Consider the following 26,898-nt stretch of genomic DNA (forward strand, 5'->3'; position numbering starts at 1 on the left):
TATATATGTGTGTATCTGTATTACACAGTGCTGTATATATGTGTGTGTCTCTGTATTACTCAGTGTAGTATATATGTGTGTATCTCTGTATTATACAGTGCTGTATATATGTATGTATCTCTGTATTACACAGTGCTGTATATATGTGTGTATCTCTGTATTACACAGTGTAGTATATATGTATGCATCTCTGTATTACACAGTGCTGTATATATGTGTGTATCTCTGTATTACTATACAGTGCTATACTTGTACAGTGCTGTATACTCCGCCCCTAGTGTAGTAACGTAACATTTCAGTGTTTGAGTCAAACAGAAAGTGAAAGAAGCTTCAGCGTCTGGTTTGTGCTAAACAGTCTATTAGTGCAGAAGCTGAGCACAGACGTGAGTGTGACAGTGACATTTAAGTGCAGTGACATCTCCAAGTGTGAGTGACACCAGTGCTGATCTGATAGCAGAGATGAGCTGGAGTTGGTTTTGGGGGTGAGTATATTATCAGTAAATAAGTTTACGGCCAGTGTGTGCCGTGTTTGTGTCTTATGTAGTAGACTAGTGTATCATACGTGTATATGATCAGAAGCTCAGGCCCTGCTGTGTGTGACTGTGCTTGTGTACTAGACTAGTGTGTCATACGTGTATATGTTCAGAAGCTTAGGTCCTGCTGTGTGTGACTGTGCTTGTGTACTAGACTAGTGTGCCATACGTGTATATGATCAGAAGCTCAGGCCCTGCTGTGTGTGACTGTGCTTGTGTACTAGACTAGTGTGTCATACGTGTATATGTTCAGAAGCTTAGGTCCTGCTGTGTGTGACAGTGTCTTGTGTACTAGACTAGTGTGTCATACGTGTATATGATCAGAAGTTCAGGCCCTGCTGTGTGTGACTGTGCTTGTGTACTAGACTAGTGTGTCATACGTGTATATGGTCAGAAGCTCAGGTCCTGCTGTGTGTTACTGTGCTTGTGTATTAGACTAGTGTGTCATACGTGTATATGATCAGTAGCTCAGGCCCTGCTGTGTGTGACTGTGCTTGTGTACTAGACTAGTGTGTCATATGTGTATATGATCAGAAGCTCAGTTCCTGCTGTGTGTGACTGTGCTTGTGTATTAGACTAGTGTGTCATACGTGTATATGATCAGAAGCTCAGGTCCTGCTGTGTGTGACTGTGCTTGTGTACTAGACTAGTGTGTCATACGTGTATATGATCAGTAGCTCAGGTCCTGCTGTGTGTGACTGTGCTTGTGTACTAGACTAGTGTGTCATACGTGTATATGATCAGAAGCTCAGGTCCTGCTGTGTGTGACTGTGCTTGTGTACAAGACTAGTGTGTCATACGTGTATATGATCTGAAGCGCAGGTCCTGCTGTGTGTGATTGTGCTTGTGTATTAGAGTAGTGTGTCATATGTGTATATGATCAGAAGCTCAGGTCCTGCTGTGTGTGACTGTGCTTGTGTACAAGACTAGTGTGTCATACGTGTATATGATCTGAAGCGCAGGTCCTGCTGTGTGTGATTGTGCTTGTGTATTAGACTAATGTGTCATACGTGTATATGATCAGAAGCTCAGGTCCTGCTGTGTGTGACTGTGCTTGTGTATTAGACTAGTGTGTCATACGTGTATATGATCAGAAGCTCAGGTCCTGCTGTGTGTGACTGTGCTTGTGTACTAGACTAGTGTGTCATACATGTATATGATCAGAAGCTCAGGTCCTGCTGTGTGTGACTGTGCTTGTGTATTAGGCTAGTGTGTCATACGTGTATATGATCAGAAGATCAGGCCCTGCTGTGTGTGACTGTGCTTGTGTACTAGACTAGTGTGTCATACGTGTATATGATCAGATGCTCAGGTCCTGCTGTGTGTGACTGTGCTTGTGTATTAGACTAGTGTGTCATACGTGTATATGATCAGAAGCTCAGGTCCTGCTGTGTGTGACTGTGCTTGTGTACTAGACTAGTGTGTCATACGTGTATATGATCAGATGCTCAGGTCCTGCTGTGTGTGACTGTGTTGTGTAGTAGACTAGTGTGTCATACGTGTATATGATCAGAAGCTCAGGTCCTGCTGTGTGTGACTGTGCTTGTGTACTAGACTAGTGTGTCATACGTGTATATGATCAGAAGCTCAGGTCCTGCTGTGTGTGACTGTGCTTGTGTACTAGACTAGTGTGTCATACGTGTATATGTTCAGAAGCTCAGGTCCTGCTGTGTGTGACTGTGCTTGTGTACTAGACTAGTGTGTCATACGTGTATATGATCAGAAGATCAGGCCCTGCTGTGTGTGACTGTGCTTGTGTACTAGACTAGTGTGTCATACGTGTATATGATCAGAAGCTCAGGTCCTGCTGTGTGTGACTGTGCTTGTGTACTAGACTAATGTGTCATACGTGTATATGATCAGTAGCTCAGGTCCTGCTGTGTGTGACTGTGCTTGTGTACTAGACTAGTGTGTCATACGTGTATATGATCAGAAGCTCAGGTCCTGCTGTGTGTGACTGTGCTTGTGTACTAGACTAGTGTGTCATACGTGTATATGATAAGAAGCTCAGGTCCTACTGTGTGTGACTGTGCTTGTGTACTAGATTAGTGTATCATACGTGTATATGATCAGATGCTCAGGTCCTGCTGTGTGTGACTGTGCTTGTGTACTAGACTAGTGTGTCATACGTGTATATGATCAGAAGCTCAGGTCCTGCTGTATGTGACTGTGCTTGTGTATTAGACTAGTGTGTCATACGTGTATATGATCAGAAGCTCAGGTCCTGCTGTGTGTGACTGTGCTTGTGTACTAGACTAGTGTGTCATACGTGTATATGATCAGTAGCTCAGGTCCTGCTGTGTGTGACTGTGCTTGTGTACGAGACTAGTGTGTCATACGTGTATATGATCAGTAGCTCAGGTCCTGCTGTGTGTGACTGTGCTTGTGTATTAGACTAGTGTGTCATACTTGTATATGATCAGAAGCTCAGGTCCTGCTGTGTGTGACTGTGCTTGTGTACTAGACTAGTGTGTTATACGTGTATATGATCAGAAGCTCAGGTCCTGCTGTGTGTGACTGTGCTTGTGTATTAGAGTAGTGTGTCATACGTGTATATGATGAGAAACTCAGGTCCTACTGTGTGTGACTTTGCTTGTGTACTATACTAGTGTGTCATACGTGTATATGATCAGAAGCTAAGATCCTGCTGTGTGTGACCAGATAGATGTACCCTACCCCTACTTATGCCAGCTATATGCCACAATAGACCTGTGACCAGATACAGGTACCCTGCCCCTACTTATGCCAGCTATATGCCACAATAGACCTGTTACCAGATACAGGTACCCTGCCCCTACATATGCCAGCTTTATGCCACATTAGACCTGTGACCAGATACAGGTACCCTGTCCCTACTTATGCCAGCTATATGCCACAATAGACCTGTGACCAGATACAGGTACACTGCCCCTACTTATGCCAGCTATATGACACATTAGACCTGTGACCAGATACAGGTACCCTGCCCCTACTTATGCCAGCTATATGACACATTAGACCTGTGACCAGATACAGGTACCCTGCCCCTACTTATGCCAGCTTTATGCCACATTAGACCTGTGACCAGATACAGGTACCCTGCTCTTACTTATGCCAGCTATATGCCACATTAGACCTGTGACCAGATACAGGTACCCTGCCCCTACTTATGTCAGCTATATGCCACATTAGACCTGTAATCAGATACAGGTACCCTGCCCCTACTTATGTCAGCTTTATGCCACATTAGACCTCTGACCAGATACATGTACTCTGCCCCTACTTATGCCAGCTATATGACACATTAGACCTGTGACCAGATACAGGTACCCTGCTCTTACTTATGCCAGCTTTATGCCACATTAGCCCTGTGACCAGATACATGTACCCTGCCCCTACTTATGCCAGCTATATGACACATTAGACCTGTGACCAGATACATGTACCCTGCCCCTTCTTATGCCAGCTATATGACACATTAGACCTGTGACCAGATACATGTACCCTGCCCCTACTTATGCCAGCTATATGACACATTAGACCTGTGACCAGATACAGGTACCCTGCCCCTACTTATGCCAACTATATGACACATTAGACCTGTGACCAGATACAGGTACCCTGCCCCTACTTATGCCAGCTCTATGCCACATTAGACCAGTGACCAGATACAGGTACCCTGCCCTTACTTATGCCAGCTTTATGCCACATTAGACCAGTGACCAGATATAGGTACCCTGTCCCTACATATGTCAGCTATATGACACATTAGACCTGTGACCAGATACAGGAACCCTGCCCCTACTTATGCCAGCTTTATGCCACATTAGACCTGTGACCAGATACATGTACCCTGCCCCTACATATGCCAGCGTTATGTCACAATAGACCTGTGACCAGATACAGGTACCCTGCCCCTACATATGCCAGCTATATGACACATTAGACCTGTGACAAGATACAGGTACCCTGCCCCTACTTATGTCAGCTTTATGTCACATTAGACCTCTGACCAGATACAGGTACCCTGCCCCTACTTATGCCAGCTATATGACACATTAGACCTGTGACCAGATACATGTACCCTGCCCCTACTTATGCCAGCTATATGACACATTAGACCTGTGACCAGATACATGTACCCTGCCCCTACTTATGCCAGCTATATGACACATTAGACCTGTGACCAGATACAGGTACCCTGCTCTTACTTATGCCAGCTTTATGCCACATTAGACCTGTGACCAGATACATGTACCCTGCCCCTACTTATGCCAGCTATATGACACATTAGACCTGTGACCAGATACAGGTACCCTGCCCCTACTTATGCCAGCTATATGACACATTAGACCTGTGACCAGATACAGGTACCCTGTCCCTACTTATGCCAGCTATATGCCACATTAGACCTGTGACCAGATACAGGTACCCTGCCCTTACTTATGCCAGCTATATGCCACAATAGACCTGTGACCAGATACAGGTACGCTGCCCCTACTTATGCCAACTATATGACACATTAGACCTGTGACCAGATACAGGTACCCTGTCCCTACTTATGTCAGCTATATGACACATTAGACCAGTGACCAGATACAGGTACCCTGCCCCTACTTATGCCAGCTATATGACACATTAGACCTGTGACCAGATACATGTACCGTGCCCCTACTTATGCCAGCTATATGACACATTAGACCTGTGACCAGATACAGGTACCCTGCCCCTACTTATGCCAGCTTTATGCCACATTAGACCTGTGACCAGATACAGGTACCCTGCTCTTACTTATGCCAGCTATATGCCACATTAGACCTGTGACCAGATACAGGTACCCTGCCCCTACTTATGTCAGCTATATGCCACATTAGACCTGTAATCAGATACAGGTACCCTGCCCCTACTTATGTCAGCTTTATGCCACATTAGACCTCTGACCAGATACATGTACTCTGCCCCTACTTATGCCAGCTATATGACACATTAGACCTGTGACCAGATACAGGTACCCTGCTCTTACTTATGCCAGCTTTATGCCACATTAGCCCTGTGACCAGATACATGTACCCTGCCCCTACTTATGCCAGCTATATGACACATTAGACCTGTGACCAGATACATGTACCCTGCCCCTTCTTATGCCAGCTATATGACACATTAGACCTGTGACCAGATACATGTACCCTGCCCCTACTTATGCCAGCTATATGACACATTAGACCTGTGACCAGATACAGGTACCCTGCCCCTACTTATGCCAACTATATGACACATTAGACCTGTGACCAGATACAGGTACCCTGCCCCTACTTATGCCAGCTCTATGCCACATTAGACCAGTGACCAGATACAGGTACCCTGCCCTTACTTATGCCAGCTTTATGCCACATTAGACCAGTGACCAGATATAGGTACCCTGTCCCTACATATGTCAGCTATATGACACATTAGACCTGTGACCAGATACAGGAACCCTGCCCCTACTTATGCCAGCTTTATGCCACATTAGACCTGTGACCAGATACATGTACCCTGCCCCTACATATGCCAGCGTTATGTCACAATAGACCTGTGACCAGATACAGGTACCCTGCCCCTACATATGCCAGCTATATGACACATTAGACCTGTGACAAGATACAGGTACCCTGCCCCTACTTATGTCAGCTTTATGTCACATTAGACCTCTGACCAGATACAGGTACCCTGCCCCTACTTATGCCAGCTATATGACACATTAGACCTGTGACCAGATACATGTACCCTGCCCCTACTTATGCCAGCTATATGACACATTAGACCTGTGACCAGATACATGTACCCTGCCCCTACTTATGCCAGCTATATGACACATTAGACCTGTGACCAGATACAGGTACCCTGCTCTTACTTATGCCAGCTTTATGCCACATTAGACCTGTGACCAGATACATGTACCCTGCCCCTACTTATGCCAGCTATATGACACATTAGACCTGTGACCAGATACAGGTACCCTGCCCCTACTTATGCCAGCTATATGACACATTAGACCTGTGACCAGATACAGGTACCCTGTCCCTACTTATGCCAGCTATATGCCACATTAGACCTGTGACCAGATACAGGTACCCTGCCCTTACTTATGCCAGCTATATGCCACAATAGACCTGTGACCAGATACAGGTACGCTGCCCCTACTTATGCCAACTATATGACACATTAGACCTGTGACCAGATACAGGTACCCTGTCCCTACTTATGTCAGCTATATGACACATTAGACCAGTGACCAGATACAGGTACCCTGCCCCTACTTATGCCAGCTATATGACACATTAGACCTGTGACCAGATACATGTACCGTGCCCCTACTTATGCCAGCTATATGACACATTAGACCTGTGACCAGATACAGGTACCCTGCCCCTACGTATGCCAACTATATGACACATTAGACCTGTGACCAGATACAGGTACCCTGCCCCTACTTATGCCAGCTCTATGCCACATTAGACCAGTGTCCAGATACAGGTACCCTGTCCCTACTTATGTCAGCTATATGACACATTAGACCTGTGAGCAGATACAGGAACCCTGCCCCTACTTATGCCAGCTTTATGCCACATTAGACCTGTGACCAGATACAGGTACCATGCCCCTACTTATGCCAACTATATGACACATTAGACCTGTGGCCAGATACAGGTACCCTGTCCCTACTTATGCCAGCTATATGCCACATTAGACCTGTGACCAGATACAGGTACCCTGCCCTTACTTATGCCAGCTTTATGCCACATTAGACCTGTGGTCAGATACAGGTACCCTGTCCCTACTTATGTCAGCTTTATGCCACATTAGACCTGTGACCAGATACAAATTCCCTGCCCCTTCTTATGCCAGCTATATGCCACATTAGACCTGTGACCAGATACAGATTCCCTGCCCCTACTTATGCCAGCTATATGTTACATTAGACCTGTGCTCAGATACAGGTACCCTGCTCTTACTTATGCCAGCTATATGCCACATTAGACCTGTGATCAGATACAGGTACCCTGCTCTTACTTATGCCAGCTATATGCCACATTAGACCTGTGACCAGAATTCCCAGATTCAGAACTTTTTTTTTTATTTTCTGCAATGAGATTTTTTTTTTAGTGAAAATTTTTCGGCAAGTCATTTTAAAATTCAATTTTAAATTAGGCAGTTACATTACATTAAAACACCAGCTTAATTGCAGTGTAGTAATTTACTGGAGAAGAAATCATTTTTTTAAGTTTTATAATATATTGCAGCAGTTAAAAATTGTATTGCAAACTAACTATAATAAAAATAAATAAAAAAAAAGCATTTTGTTAAGGTTTTAAAGGTGCATTGCTCCCAAGAAAGTCTTACATACAGGAGTCACAGGTTTGCAGACTAGGAAACGCTAGGGACGGGTTGAAAAAATCCCTGAGAGCTAGTCATCAATCAGTGCCCTGCCTCGCAGTGCTGCTCCATATTCTTCAAGCTGTGCTTCACACTGGCTTCACAATGCAGCCAGAGCACAGCACTATTTGAAGAGAGCAGCAATTTAAAGTGAAAGCACCAACAGTTCCTGGATGTGTCCTGTACTTTTTGCAGACATGTTGCATTTTCTGCGATGACATCTCAGATCACAGCATGTCCTGCCTTAGGGGACCAGATATACGTACCTTGCCCCTACTTATGCCAGCTTTATGCCAAATTATCCAAACAAGAATTTCCAGCACTCCGGTGTAAAAGGTAAGATTCTTTATTGTAGACACATTAAAACCATAGACAATGGACGGCAGTCCGTGTAAAAACCAACACAGGAAAAGGGGAACCATAGCCCCCACAGCATCAGACGTGTTTCATGCTGCTAGGGCACTTGTTCATTGATATTTTGTTAAAGACCGGTAGTCAACTTATATTGCTTCAATGAGCCAATCAATATATATATATACTGTACATGCAGCCACCAATCAGCAGCTAGCACCTAGGTGTAGTGATGTCGCGAATAGTTCGCTGGCGAATAGTTCCCGGCGAACATAGTATGTTTGCGTTCGCCGCGGTGGGCGAACATATGCGATGTTCGATCCGCCCCCTATTCTTTATCATTGAGTAAACTTTGACCCTCTACCTCACAGTCAGAAGACACATTACAGCCAATCAGCAGCAAACCCTCCCTCCCAGACCCTCCCACCTCCTGGACAGCATCCATTTTAGATTCATTTGGAAGCTGCATTCTTAGTGAGAGGAGGGACAGTGTAGCTGCTGCTGATTTAATAGGGAAATCGATAGCTAGGCTAGTGTATTCAGTGTCCACTACAGTCCGGAAGGACTCATCTGATCTCTGCTGTAAGGACAGCACCCCAAAAAGCCCTTTTTAGGGCTAGAACATCAGTCTGCTTTTTTTTTCCCTGTGTAATCTAATTGCAGTTGCCTGCCTGCCAGCGTGTGTGTCAGGCTTACAGCGTATACTGTGCCCACTTGCCCAGTGCCACCACTCATATCTAGTGTAACAGTAGTGTACATTTAAAATAAATGACTGTGAAATAATAGCAGACAGCTGCCAGTACCCAAGATGGCCACCAATAAGGCAGATGGGGAGGGTTAGAGAGCTGTTTTGGGGGGTATCAGGGAGGTTGGTGGCTAAGGGGGATGCTACACCACAGCATATGTAAATATCTGCCAGTACTTAAGATGGCGGGGACAATTGTGGGGTGGGGGAGGGGAGGGAAGGGAGCTGTTTGGGAGGGATCAGGGGGTCTGATGTGTCAGGTGGGAGGCTGATCTCTACACTGAAGCTAAAATTAACCCTGCAAGCTCCCTACAAACTACCTAATTAACCCCTTCACTGCTTGCCATAATACACGTGTGATGCGCAGCAGCATTTAGCGGCCTTCTAATTACCAGAAAGCAACGCCAAAGTCATATATGTCTGCTATTTCTGAACAAAAGGGATCCCAGAGAAGCATTTACAACCATTTGTGCCATAATTGCACAAGTTGTTTGTAAATAATTTCAGTGAGAAACCTAAAATTGCGAAAACATTTGTTTTTTTTAAATTGGATCGCATTTGGCGGTAAAATGGTAGCATGAAATATACCAAAATGGGCCTAGATCAATACTTTGGGTTGTCTACTACACTACACTTAAGCTAAAATTAACTCTACAAGCTGCCTACATGCTCCCTAATTAACCCCTTCACTGCTGGGCATAAAACACCTGTGGTGCGCAGTGGCATTTAGCAGCCTTCTAATTACCAAAAAGCAACGCCAAAGCCATAAAAGTCTACTATTTCTGAACAAAGGGGATCCCAGAGAAGCATTTACAACCATTTATGCCATAATTGCATAAGTTGTTTGTAAATAATTTCTGTGAGAAACCTAAAGTTTGTGAAAAAGTGAACATTTTTTTTTTATTTGATCGCATTTGGCGGATGAAATGTATGCATAATTGCATAAGTTGTTTGTAAATAATTTCTGTGAGAAACCTAAAGTTTGTGAAAAAGTGAACATTTTTTTTTTATTTGATCGCATTTGGCGGTGAAATGGTGGCATGAAATATACCAAAATGGGCCTAGATCAATACTTTGGGTTGTCTACTACACTACACTTAAGCTAAAATTAAAAGGACAGTCTAGTCAAAATTAAACTTTCATGATTCAGATAGGGCATGTAATTTTAAACAACTTTCCAATTTACTTCTATTATCTAATTTGCTCAATTCTTTAGATATCCTTTGTTGAAGAAATAGCAATGTACATGTGTGAGCCAATCACACAAAGCCTTTATGTGCAGCAACCAATCAGCAGCTACTGAGCATATCTAGATATGCTTTTCAGCAAGTGATATCAAGAGAATGAAGCAAATTAGATAATAGAAGTAAATTAGAAAGTTGTTTAAAATGACATGATCTTTCTAAATCATGAAAGAAAAAAATTGGGTTTCATGTCCCTTTAACTCTACAAGCTGCCTACATGCTCCCTAATTAAACCCTTCACTGCTGGGCATAAAACACATGTGGTGCGCAGTGGCATTTAGCAGCCTTCTAATTACCAAAAAGCAACGCCAAAGCCATATAAGTCTGCTATTTGTGAACAAAGGGGATCCCAGAGAAGCATTTACAACCATTTATGCCATAATTGCATAAGTTGTTTGTAAATAATTTCTGTGAGAAACCTAAAGTTTGTGAAAAAGTGAACAATTTTTTTTATTTGATCGCATTTGGCGGTGAAATGGTGGCATGAAATATACCAAAATGGGCCTAGATCAATACTTTGGGTTGTCTACTACACTACACTTAAGCTAAAATTAACTCTAAAAGCTGCCTACATGCTCCCTAATTAACCCCTTCACTGCTGGGCATAAAACACGTGTGATGCGCAGTGGCATTTAGCAGCCTTCTAATTACCAAAAAGCAACGCCAAAGCCATATAAGTCTGCTATAATGGCATGTCTGGCACACAGTGTTGGGGCAAGGGTCCATCTGATCACAGATACCTGGTCTGCAAAGCATGGTCAGGGCAGGTATATCACCTACACTGCGCACTGTGAAGCGGGCGTAACCCTTACACTGATCGATACAACATCATACCTGATGTTTTAAAGCACGTTATTCCAAACAATTTAGGAATGTTAGGTGATTTATGCCCTTTATGGATTAAAACCAGACTCTGCATCAACTATGTAATTTTCCATGGGAGTTTTGCCATGGATCCCCCTCCGGCATGCCACAGTCCAGGGGGTCGATCCGATAAAAATCGTCGCCCGCAAAAGCCGGCGACGCCAATATTTACGCTGATTTGGTATCACATATACGGCGTAACCTAGAAGTTACGAGCGTATATTTCTGCCGTCGCCCGTAGTTTTTTGGGCCATAGGCAGGTATACCAAACCAGCGCAGTTTGGTATCCAATATGCAGCGTAAGGACTTACGTGGCGAAAATGGAGAAAACTTACTCCATTTTCACCTCGCCACAAAAAGCAGCCGTAAGAAGCCTTACGCTGACTATTGGAGCCCCGTAACTCCCTAAACTGGCTGCTAAAATAAACCTAACACCTAACGCATGCGCAATGTCTATCTCCCTGTCAACCGCGATCTTCTAAAATAAACCTAACACCTAACGCATGCGCAATGTCTATCTCCCTGTCAACCGCGATCTTCTAAAATAAACCTAACACCTAACGCATGTGCAATGTCTATCTCCCTGTCAACCGCGATCTTCTAAAATAAACCTAACACCTAACGCATGCGCAATGTCTATCTACCTGTCAACCGCGATCCCCCCCCCCCGAAATCCCTAATAAAGTTATTAACCCCTAAACCGCCGCTCCCGGACCCCGCCGCCATCTACATAAACTAACCCCCTACTGTGAGCCCCTAAAACCGCCGCCATCTACCTTATCTATCCCCTAATCTGACCCCTTACACCGCCGCCACCTATATAAATATTATTAACCCCTAATCTAATCCCCCTATACCGCCGCCAGCTATATTAATATTATTAACCCCTAATGTAAGCCCCTTACACCGTCGCCATCTCTATTAAAATGATTAACCCCTAATTTAATCTACCTACCCCGCCGCCAGCTATATTATCTATATTAACCCTAAGTATATTATAGTTAATATAGGTATTACATTATATATATTAACTATATTAACCCTAATTATATTAGGGTTAATATAGTTAATATAGTTACTATAGTATTTATATTAACTCTATCTAACCCTAACACCCCTAACTAAATTTATATTAAATTAATCTAATTCATTTATAAACTAAAATATTCCTATTTAAATCTAAATACTTACCTATAAAATAAACCCTAAGATAGCTACAATATAATTAATAATTACATTGTAGCTATGTTAGGGTTAATATTTATTTTACAGGTAAATTGTTAATTATTTTAACTAGGTATAATAGCTATTAAATAGTTATTAACTATTTAATAGCTACCTAGTTAAAATAATTACCCAATTACCTGTAAAATAAATCCTAACCTAAGTTACAAATACACCTACACTATCAATAAATTAAATAAACTACAAACATCTATCTAAAAATACAATTAAATTAACTAAACTAAATTACAAAAAAAAAAACCCACTAAATTACAAAAAATAAAAAAAAGATTACAAGATTTTTAAGCTAATTACACCTATTCTAAGCCCCCTAATAAAATAATAAACCCCCAAAATAAAAAAAATTCCCTGCCCTATTCTAAATTAAAAAAAGTTCTAAGCTCTTTACCTTACCAGCCCTTAAAAGGGCCTTTTGTGGGGCATGCCCCAAAGAATTCAGCTCTTTTGCATACAAATACAATACCCCCCCCCATTACAACCCACCACCCACATACCCCTATTCTAAAACCACCCAAACCCCCCTTAAAAAAGCCTAACACTACCCCCCTGAAGATCTCCCTACCTTGTCTTCACCACACCGGGCCGAACTCCTGATCCGATCCGGGCGATGTCTTGCTCCAAGCGGCAAAGAAGAATTCTTCCTCCGGCGATGTCTTCCTCCAAGCGGCAAAGAAGAATTCTTCCTCCGGCGATGTCTTCCTCCAAGCGGCAAAGAAGAATTCTTCCTCCGGCGACGTCTTCCTCCAAGCGGCAGCAAAGTCTTCATTCTTCCGGCGGCATCTTCAATCTTCTTTCTTCGCTCCGCCGCCGCGGAGCATCCATCCCGGCCGACGACTGAACGACGAATGAGGTACCCTTAAATGACGTCATCCAAGATGGCGTCCGCCGAATTCCGATTGGCTGATAGGATTCTATCAGCCAATCGGAATTAAGTTAGAAAAATCTGATTGGCTGATTGAATCAGCCAATCAGATTCAAGTTCAATCCGATTGGCTGATCCAATCAGCCAATCAGATTGAGCTCGCATTCTATTGGCTGTTCCGATCAGCATGTGGGCATGCCCCACAAAAGGCCCTTTTAAGGGCTGGTAAGGTAAAGAGCTTTGAACTTTTTTTAATTTAGAATAGGGCAGGGAATTTTTTTTATTTTGGGGGTTTATTATTTTATTAGGGGGCTTAGAATAGGTGTAATTATCTTAAAAATCTTGTAATCTTTTTTTTATTTTTTGTAATTTAGTGTTTGTTTTTTTTGTAATTTAGTTTAGTTAATTTAATTGTATTTTTAGATAGATGTTTGTAGTTTATTTAATTTATTGATAGTGTAGGTGTATTTGTAACTTAGGTTAGGATTTATTTTACAGGTAATTGGGTAATTATTTTAACTAGGTAGCTATTAAATAGTTAATAACTATTTAATAGCTATTATACCTAGTTAAAATAATTAACAATTTACCTGTAAAATAAATATTAACCCTAACATAGCTACAATGTAATTATTAATTATATTGTAGCTATCTTAGGGTTTATTTTATAGGTAAGTATTTAGATTTAAATAGGAATATTTTAGTTTATAAATGAATTAGATTAATTTAATATAAATTTAGTTAGGGGTGTTAGGGTTAGATAGAGTAAATATAGTTAATATAAATACTATAGTAACTATATTAACTATATTAACCCTAATATAATTAGGGTTAATATAGTTAATATATATAATGTAATACCTATATTAACTATAATATACTTAGGGTTAATATAGATAATATAGCTGGCGGCGGGGTAGGTAGATTAAATTAGGGGTTAATCATTTTAATAGAGATGGCGGCGGTGTTAGGGGCTTACATTAGGGGTTAATAATTTTAATATAGATGGCGGCGGTGTTAGGGGCTCACTTTAGGGGGTTATAGATATAATATAGCTGGCGGCGGGGTACGGGAGCGACGGTTTAGGGGTTAATAACTTTATTAGGTTGCGGCGGGGTACGGGAGCGGCGGTTTAGGGGTTAATAGCTTTTTTATTGTTAGGATAGTGAGGGGGGATAGCGGATAGAGGGTTAGACGTGTCGGGCTATGTTAGGGAGGTGTGTTAGACGTGTCGGGCTATGTTTAGGAGGCGTGTTAGACAGTGCGGGTGATTTAGACTTTAGTCAGGTTTTATAGGCGCCGGCAGTTTCTAACGTGGCGCAAGTCACTGGCGACTCCAAAAATCTGTACTTACGCAGATTTCTGGACATCGCTGGTTTGTGAGACTTGCGCCACTTTAGCAAGTGACGGCGCCGCATATTGGATGGCTCGAGTTGCGAGCTGAAACTGCGGGCGACGTGGGTTCCCTCGCTTGCGCCGCAAACTGCGATCTATATCGGATCGCGCCCCAGGTGTTAGTCCCCTTGAAACAACTTTTCCATCACTATTGTGGCCAGAAAGAGTCCCTGTGGGTTTTAAAATTCGCCTGCCTATTGAAGTCAATGGCGGTTTGCCCGGTTCGCCCGTTCGTGAACTTTTGCGGAACTTCGCGTCCGCCGTTCGCGAACCCAAATTTTTAGGTTCGCGACATCACTACCTAGGTGCTTTGGTGCTTCTGAGCTTACCTAAATAAACCCTACAACAAAGGATAACAAAATCATTAAATAATAATTGAAATAATAAAAGTTGTCAAAAATTGTCTAGTTAGGACTTTCTTGTCCCTTTAGATCTGAATACTGAGGATTTTCATAGTCTCAGAACTGGAAATGTGATCTGCAGATTTTTTAAGGCTAACCCTGCTAAACAGGTATACGTAATTGGCTTTAGCAGCTAACAACTGCAAATAATGCACATTATACCAACATAATGACAGTGGCTAGCCTTGTTGTCTGCAGATTAAGGGGTAGATTTAACAAATGTCAGATGGACATGATCCGCTGTAGCAGATTATGTCCGTCCGACATTTTCTAGTGAAATGCTTGTGTAATGCCCCCCCCCGCACATTCGCGGACAATCGACCGCTAGCAGGGGGTGTCAAACATTCCGATTGTATCTGATCGGGGTGATTGCAGTCCGCTACCTCAGAGGTGGTGGAACAGTTAAAGTGTAGCGGTCTTCTGTTGACCCGGAAACTACAGGAGTAATAAATCTACCCCTAAAGCTGAGACTGGCTCCTCTAATAAAGGCAAATGGTGGGTGGCGTTTGGCTTTTGAAAACAATTGTAGTAAAAAGGATGTGAATTTGTTTTAAATGCATTTAGACTTGTCAGATATATTATTGTATAGCAACACACCAGTAATATCTTGTAGATACAAGGGGATTACTGTCCCTTTAACTAGTTTCTATGTCTCAGCTACATGTCACATATTTTGTAGGTCACTCTGCTCAGCACAGAATACAGGAGCCAGAGCCCCAGGAGAGTATTCATCAAGCAGAGCCCCAGGAGAGTATTTACCAAGCAGAGCACCAGGAGAGTATTCATCAAGCAGAGCCCCAAGACAGTATTCACCAAGAAGAGCCCCAGGAGAGTATTCACCAAGAAGAGCCCCAGGAGAGTATTCATCAAGCAGAGCCCCAGGACAGTATTCACCAAGAAGAGCCCCAGGAGAGTATTCACCAAGAAGAGCCCCAGGAGATTATTCATCAAGCACAGCCCCAGGAGAGTATTCATCAAGCAGAGCCCCAGGAGAGTATTCACCAAGCAGAGCCCCAGGACAGTATTTACCAAGCAGAGCCCCAGGAGAGTATTCACCAAGCAGAGCCCCAGGAGAGTATGCACCAAGAAGAGCCCCAGGAGAGTATGCACCAAGCAGAGCCCCAGGAGAGTATTCACCAAGCAGAGCCCCAGGAGAGTATTCACCAAGCAGAGCTCTAGGACAACCTGTGGGAATAACATCCAGGTGCTCAGAAGACAAACTTAAATGGCTGATAGACCTGCTGAAATCTGCATGTTTCTCTGGTCTGGTGTCAGAGGTGAGATATCTTTATATCAGCAACAGGAACTCAAATGAGTGGAGGAAAGAAATTACTAATTGCTCTCTAGTGATTCTGTATCACAGCAAACATCACGGCCGGATAAATAGCACAGACATAGACGGAGCGCTGTATGATGAGCAACTTCTCTATTTGTCACAGATGTTAGGTGAGTAAGTTCTTTATTTCTAAATTCTTACAAATAAAAATGTAATTATACCTGAGAGATAACAAGCTAAAGATTGGTGCACAATGCAGGGCAGCAGCTACCAAGGCTAATAAGATACTAGCATGTATTAAAAGAGGCATCAATTCAAGGGAGGAAAGCATAATTATGTCACTATATAAATCCCTGGTAAGACCTCACCTTGAGTATGGAGTGCAGTTCTGGGGACCGATCGCAAAAAAAGATATTGCTGAACTAGAAAAAGTTCAGAGAAGGGCCACAAAGCTAATAAGGGGAATGGAGAATTTAAGCTATGAGGAGAGGCTAGCTAAACTGGGTTTGTTTTCTCTAGAAAAAAAGCACTTGAGAGGTGACATGATTACTTTATATCAATATATTCAAGACCCATATACAGAGATAGCAGAAGCTCTGTTTATTCCAAGAAAATAGTTTTTGACAAGAGGTCACAATTTAAGGTTGGAGGAAAGGAGATTTAATCTCCTGCAACGGAAACGTTTTTTCACTGTAAGAGCAATAAAATTGTGGAACTCATTACCAAAGAAGGTAGTGAATGCCAATACTGTAGATACATTTGAAAATTGTTTGGATACATTTCTGGCTAGAAACAAAATTCATGGATATGATTGCTTGTATTAAATGGTTTGTTTTTCTTTCCTAAGATATCGTGAGTCCACAACATCCTCAATTACTAGTGGAAATATCACTCCTGGCCAGCAGGAGGAGACAAAGAGCACCACAGCAAAGCTGTTAAGTATCACTACCCTTCCCATAAACCCCAGTCATTATCTTTGCCTTCGTCAATGAAGGAGGTGGTTTTGGTGTCTGAAGAAAATTGAATTTCCTTCACTTCGAGCAAGATTTTTGGGTCTTGCTGTACTCCACGTTAATCTCTTCAGTAGGGTAGTGGTGGCTTTAAAGCAGTTAGGAACTTGTAAGGTGGGCCTTGCTGCATTTTCCTAACATATTTGCTGCCCATGGTATAGAAAGCCAGAGTAGGTTTACTCTGTTCTTTCTCTTCTACAGGTCTCTGTGAGGAGCATGTGTCCTCTCATGCCTTGTAAGCTGTCCTCCTGCCAGACGGCCAGACTGCAGGTAAGTGCCTTTTATCTTCTAGGGATTGGAGATGGGTACTTAAGCAAATAAAATAAGTAAGCTGCAGATTTATGGGACTTATATATCCTTTATTCAGGATATTTGCAGGCAGGAAGCAGGCACTTATGTGTGATTAGAGACAGGAAGTAATTATTTTATTGAATCAAGTACACTCCTTTTAATTTATCTTATTGTATTATGGGCTCAGCTAACAAGCTACCGGTTATAGCAAACTTGTGCTTATTGTATCATGCTTATTATGGCGATTTTAGCTGCTCTGCTAGGAACTGTACATAACAGTACAAAGTTTTTAAGGCAGCATAGTCTCCTCAGCTGTACAATAGGAGAGTTCTGTTTAAACATTGCCCTAACGTTTTATCAACTATAGCGTCCGCCATGTTCCTCTAGGAAACCTATATTGTATGGCAGTTTTTTGCCATTACAGAGTTGTAAGGTGGGAAGGACGCTGCAGTATTGCAGAATTTTTTGTTGAAGGCGCGCTTGTATGCAGTGCAGTTCACATGGGCAGGTCATGTGACCCGCTTGTCCGCTATAGTATTTGACTGGATCAGTTAGCGGAGTGACGCCATTTTGTTTTTCTGCTCCCGGATATACTAGTAAACTGATTAGCTATTATAGCTGCAGGGTCTCTGAAAAGAAATCTATTAGATTTCATTTAAGTCCGTCCATAGACATACCAGCTGAGGTCTCTATGGATAGGGACTGCTTGAATTTTCATGCACTGATGCGGTGTCGGCTGGAACAGCTGTGCCTCTGGGCTAATTCTTTATGATTTCGCTTTCTCACTTCAGTCAGGCTGAGGTGTAGGGGAAAAGTTCAGTACATTTTATTTATTTGGTGTTTTCCTAGCTTAGTGCTAGATGTTTTTCTCAAGCCCTCTCAGTGTCTTATTTAAAGTGACAGTACATAACATATTGGCATATTAAAATGTTAAAATAAAACAAAAATGTTGTTTTATTTTTTTTTCTCTTCCTTTCTGATCTTAGAATATGGATGTCTCTGTGTTTGTGATTTATGTCTGTTATGTATTAAAGCACAAATGGTTTCTTTTTTATATTCTGTGCTGCTTGCTTAGCTAGACCTTTCTCATGTAGAGATAGGTTATTGCCCGCTGATCCCAATGTCTCTCAGGTTGATGCTGTTCAGGCAATGCCACAGCGTCCTGCTCTATCGTCCCAAGCTTTAAAGGTGTCACATGCAGTGCCCTGCGGTTCCTCTCACTCTCCTGGAGGAGTTTCTTTGCCGGCAGAACTTGCTGCACAGGTATCTTCAGTGGTATCTGCGGCATTTTCTGCTTTTCCTAGGCTAAAGGGAAAAGGCAAGAGGAAAATTAGAGATTCAGATAGTAAAGTTTCTGTTCCACTTGCTGCTACACAGGTTACTCTTCCTCATAGGTCTGATGAGGAGGATACGTCGGTAGCCTCTGAGGGTGAAATGTCAGATTCGGACAGTATAATTCCTTCATCTGATGCTGAAGTGGTATCCTTCAGATTTTAGCTTGAACACCTCCGTGTATTGTTGAAGGAGGTTTTGGCTACCTTGGATGACTCCGATACGCCTGTCATTGTCAAGCCTAAGAAATGTAGTCAACTTAATTGTTGTTTAAAGTTCCTTTCTCTGCGGAAGTGTTTCCTGTTCCATACCGTGCTAGGAGATTTTTCACAGGAATGGGAGTCAGGGATTCCTTTTTTGCCACCTCCTGTCTTTAAAAAGATGTTTCCAGTCGCTGTCTCCATTGAATATCATGGCACACAGTGCCTAAACTAGAAGGGGCCTTTTCTACTCTGGCTAAGAGAACTACGACCCTATAGCTGCTCTTTTAAGGATCAAGGGTCTAAGGTGAAGGCTTATATGGAAGTTTGTATTGCCAGTGTGCCAAGTGCAGCATCTTATTGGTGCAATGCCTTGTCTGATTCCATTTTGGTAGAGACTCCTTTGGAGGAGATCCAGAACAGAATTGAGGCTCTTAAGATAACCAATTATTTTATTTCTGATGCTACCATGCAAGTTTTTAACCGGAAGTCAAGATATCTGATTTCGTTGTGCTAGCCCGCGGGTGTTGTGGCTATATTCTTCAAACTTCTGGTGCTTCCTCACAAAGGTAAGATCTTGTTTGGTCCTGATCTGTCAGGAATATTTCTGATCTTACGGGTGGAAAAGGGGTCTTTTCTATTGCTAGACAGGAAGTATAGTCCTAAAGAAAATCTGCAGCTGAGTCTACATCAGCATGAAGGGTTTGCTCCCAATCCGGGATCGGACCAAGTAGGGGGGCTCAATCTCTCTGTTTTTCTTTAATCATGGATACGTGATGTCCCAGTTAGGCTGCGGACATAGTATCTCAGGGTTACTAAATAGAATTCAAACCTTCCTCCCTGAGGCAGGTTCCATCTCTCAAATGTATCTGTGGTCCAGATAACTGAGAGGCATTTTTGAATTGTTTTGGGACCCTTCTTCCCTGGGAGTAATAGTTCCAGTTCCTGTTGGGGAACAGGGTCTAGGATTATATTAATTCCTGTTTGTGGTTCCCGAGAGAGAGGGAACTCTTCGTCCTATTCTAGTCCTAAAAGTGTCTCAAGGGTTCCGTCCATCAAAATGGAAACCATTGGTTCCATTTTTCCTTTGGTCCAAGAGGGTCAGTTCATGATGACCATAGACCTGGAGTTCCTGAGATTTGCCTTTCTGTCAGACACTTTCAGGTTGTGTCTCTTCCCTTTGGCTTTACCACGGCTCCCAGAATTTTTTTCTATGGTTCTAGGGGCTATGTCGGCAGTGCTCAGGTTTTGGGGAATCGCTATGGTGCCCCTCCTGGACAATACAATGGTTCAGGCGCCATCTTTTTTACAAGCAAACTCTCATACAGAGATCATGCCATGGATGGGAAGTGAATCCGAAAATGAGTTCCCTTGTTCCAGCTACAGGGGTAGTTTTCTTAGTGTCCATTATGGGTTCCTTATCAATCTGATTATTTCCTCTTGCCTCTTTCTGCAGTCATGGAGGTAATTGGTCTGATGGTCCCTTAATTGGACATCATCCCTTGCTCGATTCTATCTGAGAGTTCTGCTGTTATGAATGCTCAGATAGTGGAACAGGGATCATGTGGATCTGTTTCGGTGGATAGATCTAGATCTGTTGACATGGGATTCTCTCCCATGGTTGTTTTCTCAGGAGCATCTGTCTCAGGGCATATGTTACCAGAGACTTTCCTGGGGTAATAGTGACCACGGACGCCAGCCCGCTGGGCTGGGGACTATGAACTCAGGAGGAGTCTGCTCTCCCCATATCCTTTTTGAAGTTGAAAGCGATCTCCAATGCTCTGATGGTCTTAGTTGTATTTAGTCCGTTTTTTTCACATTCTAGTTGGACAATTTCACCTCAGTGGTTTACTTCAACCACCTGGGAGAAACCTGGAGTTCCTTAGTGATGGAGGTGGCGTAGATTGTTCAGTAGACATACACTCACAATTGCTGTTTATCTACTTTCCATATTCCAGGAGTGGATACTATGAGCTGACTTCTTGAGCAGTCAAACGTTTCATCCGGGGAGTAGGCGCTCCTTCCAGAGGTGTTCTCCAGGTTCACCCTGAAATGGGGGGTTGGAGGTGGATCAGATGGCTGTACGCTAAGCTTCCCAGGTACGTTTATAGGTCAAGAGATCAGCAGACTGCCCTGATAGATAGTCTTGCAGGATCTGGTATGCAGACCTAGTGGAGATGTCATATCTTCCACCTTGGAGGTTGTCCCTGAGGAAGGACCTTCTAATTAAGGGTCCATTCCTCCATCCAAATTTCATTTTTTCTGAAACTTTGCTTGGAGATTGAACGTTTAGTTCTGTCTAAGCATGTTTTTTCTGAATTGGTCATTAAGACCATGATTCAGGCTTGCAAGCCTGTTACTGGTAACTTTTATTAAGGTATGGCTTAAATACCTTTATTGGGGTGAATCCAATGGCTACTCTTGGATGTAGGGTCAGGATTCCTAGGATTTTGTCCTTTTTCCAGGTAGGTCTGGAGAAGGTTTTGTTAGTCAGTTATCTGAAGGGTCAGATTTCTACATTATCTAATTTGTTACACAAGTGTCTGGTGGATGTCCCAGATGTGTAATCCTTTTGTCAGGTCTTGGTTGGTATCAGGCCTGTGTTTATGTCTGTTGCTCCTCTTGGAGCCTTAAACTTGTTATTAGGGTTTTGCAGCAGGCTCAGTTTGAGCCATTGCATTCCATAGATATTAAGTTTTTTTTTTATCTTATTCTTTCATTTTGCTTTCTTTCTGCTCAGAGATGTTCAGAACTCTTGGCTTTGCAGTGTGATTTGCCTTATATTCTTTTTGGATAAGGCGGTTTTTCGTCCTAACGGGTTGTTGTGCATGCTTTTAATAATTCTTCTACTGGCGACTAGGGCTTTTCGTCAGTCTTCTCCACTGTTTGTTTGTTTCTCTGGAAAGCATAAATATTAGATAGCTACTGCTACTTCTCTTTTTCTCTGGTTGAGAAGTTTAATTCGTTTTGCTTTTCAGACTGCTGGTCTGTAGTCTTCTGAGAGAGTTAGACAGTACTAGTTCATGTGTGTCATATAGACAACATTGTGCTCACCCCCGTGGAGTTATTTGGGAGTCTGCACTGATTGGTTAAACTGCATGCCTGTCAAAAGCACCTAGATAAGGGTGCAGTCTGCAGAGGCTTAGATACAAGGTAATCACAGAGGTAAAATATATATTAATAGAACTGTGTTGGTTATGCAAAACTGGGGAATGGGTAATAAAGGGATTATCTATCTTTTTAAACAATAAAAATTCTGGTGTAGACTGTCCCTTTAACAGCTTTGCTGTGGTGCTCTTTGCCTCCTCCTGCTGGCCAGGAGTGATATCCCCACTAGTAATTGAGGACGTCGTGGACTAACCATATCCAGAAAGAAAGAAATTTATCAGGTAAGCATACATTACGTTTTTTTGTAAGTATATTAGCTTTGTATAGATTGAACTCGATGGACTTCAGTCTTTCTTCAACCTCATCTACTATGTTACTGTATTAGATAAAGATTTAAATAAATATGGATATAATATATAAAATATTACCTCTGATTTAAAAAGTAGATTTGTTTTATATATTGATTAAAGCAAGAGATTGTTACAATGTATTTATCTTTATATAAACATGAGGCTGATAATCACTATCACTTTAAGAATGAATTGTAACAGAATTCTTGTAGATAAATTCTGCTTCTGCACTTTTATGCAATGTGAATTTAAAGGCAGTTTTAATGCTTATGAAAATTAGAGCAGCCTGTTTTTTAGGTACCTGTATTCAGTAACTAATATTTGTTTGACATCTGGTCATGGGGTCCATAACAATCTTTCAGATTTTTATTTTAATATCAGAAAATATCGAGAAAATACTTTTTTGTTCATGAACAAATCGATCACTATAAAATGGTAAAAAACAGGTGAGCTGAATAGCTGCTCCCACATGGGATCACCATTTTCCCACAACGACACCCAGAACTACCAATACTAGATGCCAAAATAAACACCGGAATCGACACATCAAAGAAAATAATCACACAAATCTAAAATGGTGGATTTGCACCTTTTTTTCCGTAAAGTACCTCCCTATTGCCTCTGAAACATTGTCAATGTCACCAATATGCAACAATATGCAGTGACTGATTCCTTTTATAGTGAGTTAATTGAGTATGTGTGTGTGTTTGTTTTGCATCTGGACACAGTATCATTTGTTTGTTTATTAAAATGTAATTTATTGATAGGTGTCATTAGTATTAATATCTGTATTGATTTCACAACTGTCAGTTTTCTGCAGATACATTTTATTCATGTTTTTATCATATTGATGATGATGATGACATATTCAGTATCATTTATGATTTGGCACAAATATATCATCATTACAAAGGGCTCCACCATCTTGTTTTCTGGTCTGAGCATGTGCAGAACATTGGCCCATATGTGTTACCAGTCAGTCTATGGGTTTTGAGCATTTATCACACACACACACATACACACATACATATATATATATATATATACATACACATACACACATATATATACATACACAGATATATATACATACACACACACACACATACACACATACAAACATACACACATACATATATACATACACACACATATATATACATTCACACACACACATACACACACACACACATACACACATACATACATATATATACATACACATACACACATATATATACATACACATACACACACATATATATATACATACACACACACACACACATACACACATACAAACATACACACATACATACACACACACACACACACACACACACACACACAAAAACACATTTTTTTTATCTGTAGCCTTAGCCATTTGTCTTGATTAGTTTGTCTCCTATAGGTTTGAACAAGGTTATGGTTGTGTTGGACGATGTTGATCAGACAGGAGAAGATGAGAGACAGAGAATACTGAGGACTCAGCCCAGTATCAGACTCTATTCCTGTATGCTGATTCTCATTCCTCAGAAACAGAAGGAGGAAGCTTTACTGGAGAAGTATGGCATTAATGTTCCTGCTCTGATCAGAGGTAAAATGAGGTTAATACTTCAACAAGTCTATTGTCTATTAAATGAGTTGGAATCTTCCTCAGGTCATATCTTAAAATGATAAGAAATCCAACATTAAAACTAAGTGTAACAGTAAAAACATTTTGATTTACTTTCATTTGTGATTATTTATATTTAAATAAATATCAGTTATGCAGTTACTCAAAATGATATGAAAAATTAATTTGCACACATCATGAATTAATATCAATGTTTTAGTGATAAACTGCAATCAAACACATCAGACTATCATCATTGTTAATTAATTAACTGAGACGTTTTCCCTTTGTCTTTGGCTATATACGATTTACTACTGTGAAGATCTGTAAGAACCCCAGAAAAAAAACTCTTGAAACCCCTTTTTTTCTATCTCGGTACTAGATTGTTCTCACAACTTACAATTAAATTAGTTTTGCTTTGTAGCCTGTTCTTGGTCTTTATTGCTTCATTCTTTAGATTATGAAATGTGTTCCTTCCCAGGGGTACTTAGTATTAATGACACAAGTTAAAAAAGCCACAGAATACAAACTAAACTAGACAATTAAATTCATGTTCCCTAAATAGTTTATTAAAGCCGAATAAAGTATATGAGAACTGGTAGCACTTGTAAGGGATTTAAAAACTTTATAGAATGTATAAAATATTACCAAAACTACAGTTAGAAAAATTAGTGAGTATAAACATCAGTTTACTAAAGTTTCCTTGTTCATCCATAAGATGTCACAAGAAAATGATACAGGTTTTACAAGTCTTTGTCTGTGCACTGACTTGAAGGCCGAAAACAATTTATCAAGCATCATGAATAAATAGTAATACGTTACATATTTTACCAAACTTTTACTGTTTAAGATCTTGAGATTAGCTTTAAACAATAAGGTCCAAGCACCAGCATTGTAGAAATTATACTTATTTCAGTCTAAGCTTTTGATTAAAGAGCAAAATCTGACTGAGATACATATTGCTAAATCATTGCAGACCTCCATGCCATGAAGCTATCAGTAATCTCTTGTTAATGAGATCACTTGATGTCACAGTGAATCCTGATATTGAGAAACAGTTGTCAAGTGCTGCAGTGTCTGATCATACAAAGACCAGGAAATCATCTGAATAGAAGCAATGTTGTTGCTAATCATCAGTAAGACAGCATTGACTGCAGAGAGAATGGTTAATATTTGTATTGCTCAGGAAATATGGGATATTTTCTTTCTAAATCTGATATAATATCACATTCCAAAGTAATCTGCAGTGATTAGAAGAGGACAGACGCGCCACATGGCCCAATATTGTTGGAGATATTTTGGTATAAAATATGTGATGAGTACACTCACATATGATAGGACACCCCTAGTGGTGTAGATAGGAACGATCTGGGGTCAATAGCAGTCACCCAGAAGACTGACTTCCAGTGGATGTAATGTGATCTGTAGAGGACAACACAAAGCACAAAAGGGATGCCTATATGGTCTAGTATTGCTGGTGCAAATGGATAGTAAAAATAAATGAGATTCACTCACATTTGGTGGAGCACCTCCCTTGGTGCTACAAAGGCAAGCTGGGGTCAATATAGTCACCCAGTAGACTTAACACCGGAAATCAGGAATTCTCAGTGGTCCAATCGCAGATTTAAAGTGAAGATGGTAGAGAACAAACAGGCAGCAAGTAGTAAGTTATAAAACTTACTTTAATTAAAAGATTAAAAATATTAGCAACGCGTTTCTCAGCCAACCAGTGGCTGTTTCATCAGGCTTGGTAAAAATACTATATTGACCCCGGCTTGCCTCTGTAGCACCAACGGAGGTGCTCCACCAAATGTGAGTGAATCTCATTTATTTTTACTATCCATTTGCACCAGCAATACTAGGCCATATAGGCACCCATTTTGTGCTTTGTGTTGTTCTACAGATCACATTACATCCACTGGAAGTCAGACTTCTGGGTGACTCCTATTGACCCCAGATCGTTCCATCTAAACCACTAGGGGTGTCCTATCATATGTGAGTGTACTCATCACATATTTTATACCAAAATATTTCCAACAATATTGGGCCATGTGGCACTTCTGTCCACTTCTAATCACTGCAGATTACTGATCCTGGATCGCGGCCTTGATCCTCTGCAGATAGCTGCCTTGATTGTTCTACATTTTTCACCTCACTGATACCACCTCCAAGCTATTCAAAGACGTCATTGCCTTTTTTGATCATCAACTGTATGTTTATATAATATTCAAAATTGTAATCACTGTTGTACTACTGATACATTATTGTCATTCCTTTTTGAGTACTTATTTGGTATCATTTTCTAATCTATATGTATATCACTTATTGCTGTGTACTTTGAGAATGTATCTGTTTCATTTTCTGTTTTATATGTATCTCATTTAATACTGTACACTTTGATTTATTATTATCACTAATACTCATCCCACTATTGACTTAGTGTCACAATTGCCCACCAACTTCTATTCTACACATTGAGGGCGCCCCCTATTATTTTTTACCAACATTCCAAAGTAGTTTTTTTTAATAGTTTTTTTTTACATATATAAGTGAATAATAGGATTGAGGCAGTCATGATCTTCACGTAGGGCAAATACACAAGCTGCCACCTTAACAGAATCACAAGTTAAGAAAAAATAGTAAAAAAAAATAAAAGAAAAAAAATAACCCTAAATGCTATT

At 41.2% G+C, this 26,898-nt stretch overlaps 1 protein-coding gene across 1 annotated transcript in view; it reads left to right on the plus strand.

Annotated features, from left to right (window-relative positions):
• Window positions 1-334: 334 nt before the first annotated feature.
• The window catches only part of LOC128642224 (uncharacterized), a 103,230-nt gene continuing 76,666 nt past the window's right edge, over window positions 335-26,898 (plus strand). Inside the window, exons 1-3 of the mRNA XM_053694923.1 lie at window positions 335-482; window positions 15,715-16,481; window positions 24,014-24,199. Coding sequence (XP_053550898.1) covers window positions 460-482; window positions 15,715-16,481; window positions 24,014-24,199 — 976 coding nt within the window. The 5' untranslated portion in view covers window positions 335-459. The remainder of the gene's footprint in view (window positions 483-15,714; window positions 16,482-24,013; window positions 24,200-26,898) is intronic.

Source organism: Bombina bombina, chromosome 11, assembly GCF_027579735.1.
Source record: "Bombina bombina isolate aBomBom1 chromosome 11, aBomBom1.pri, whole genome shotgun sequence".
NCBI lineage: Eukaryota > Metazoa > Chordata > Amphibia > Anura > Bombinatoridae > Bombina > Bombina bombina.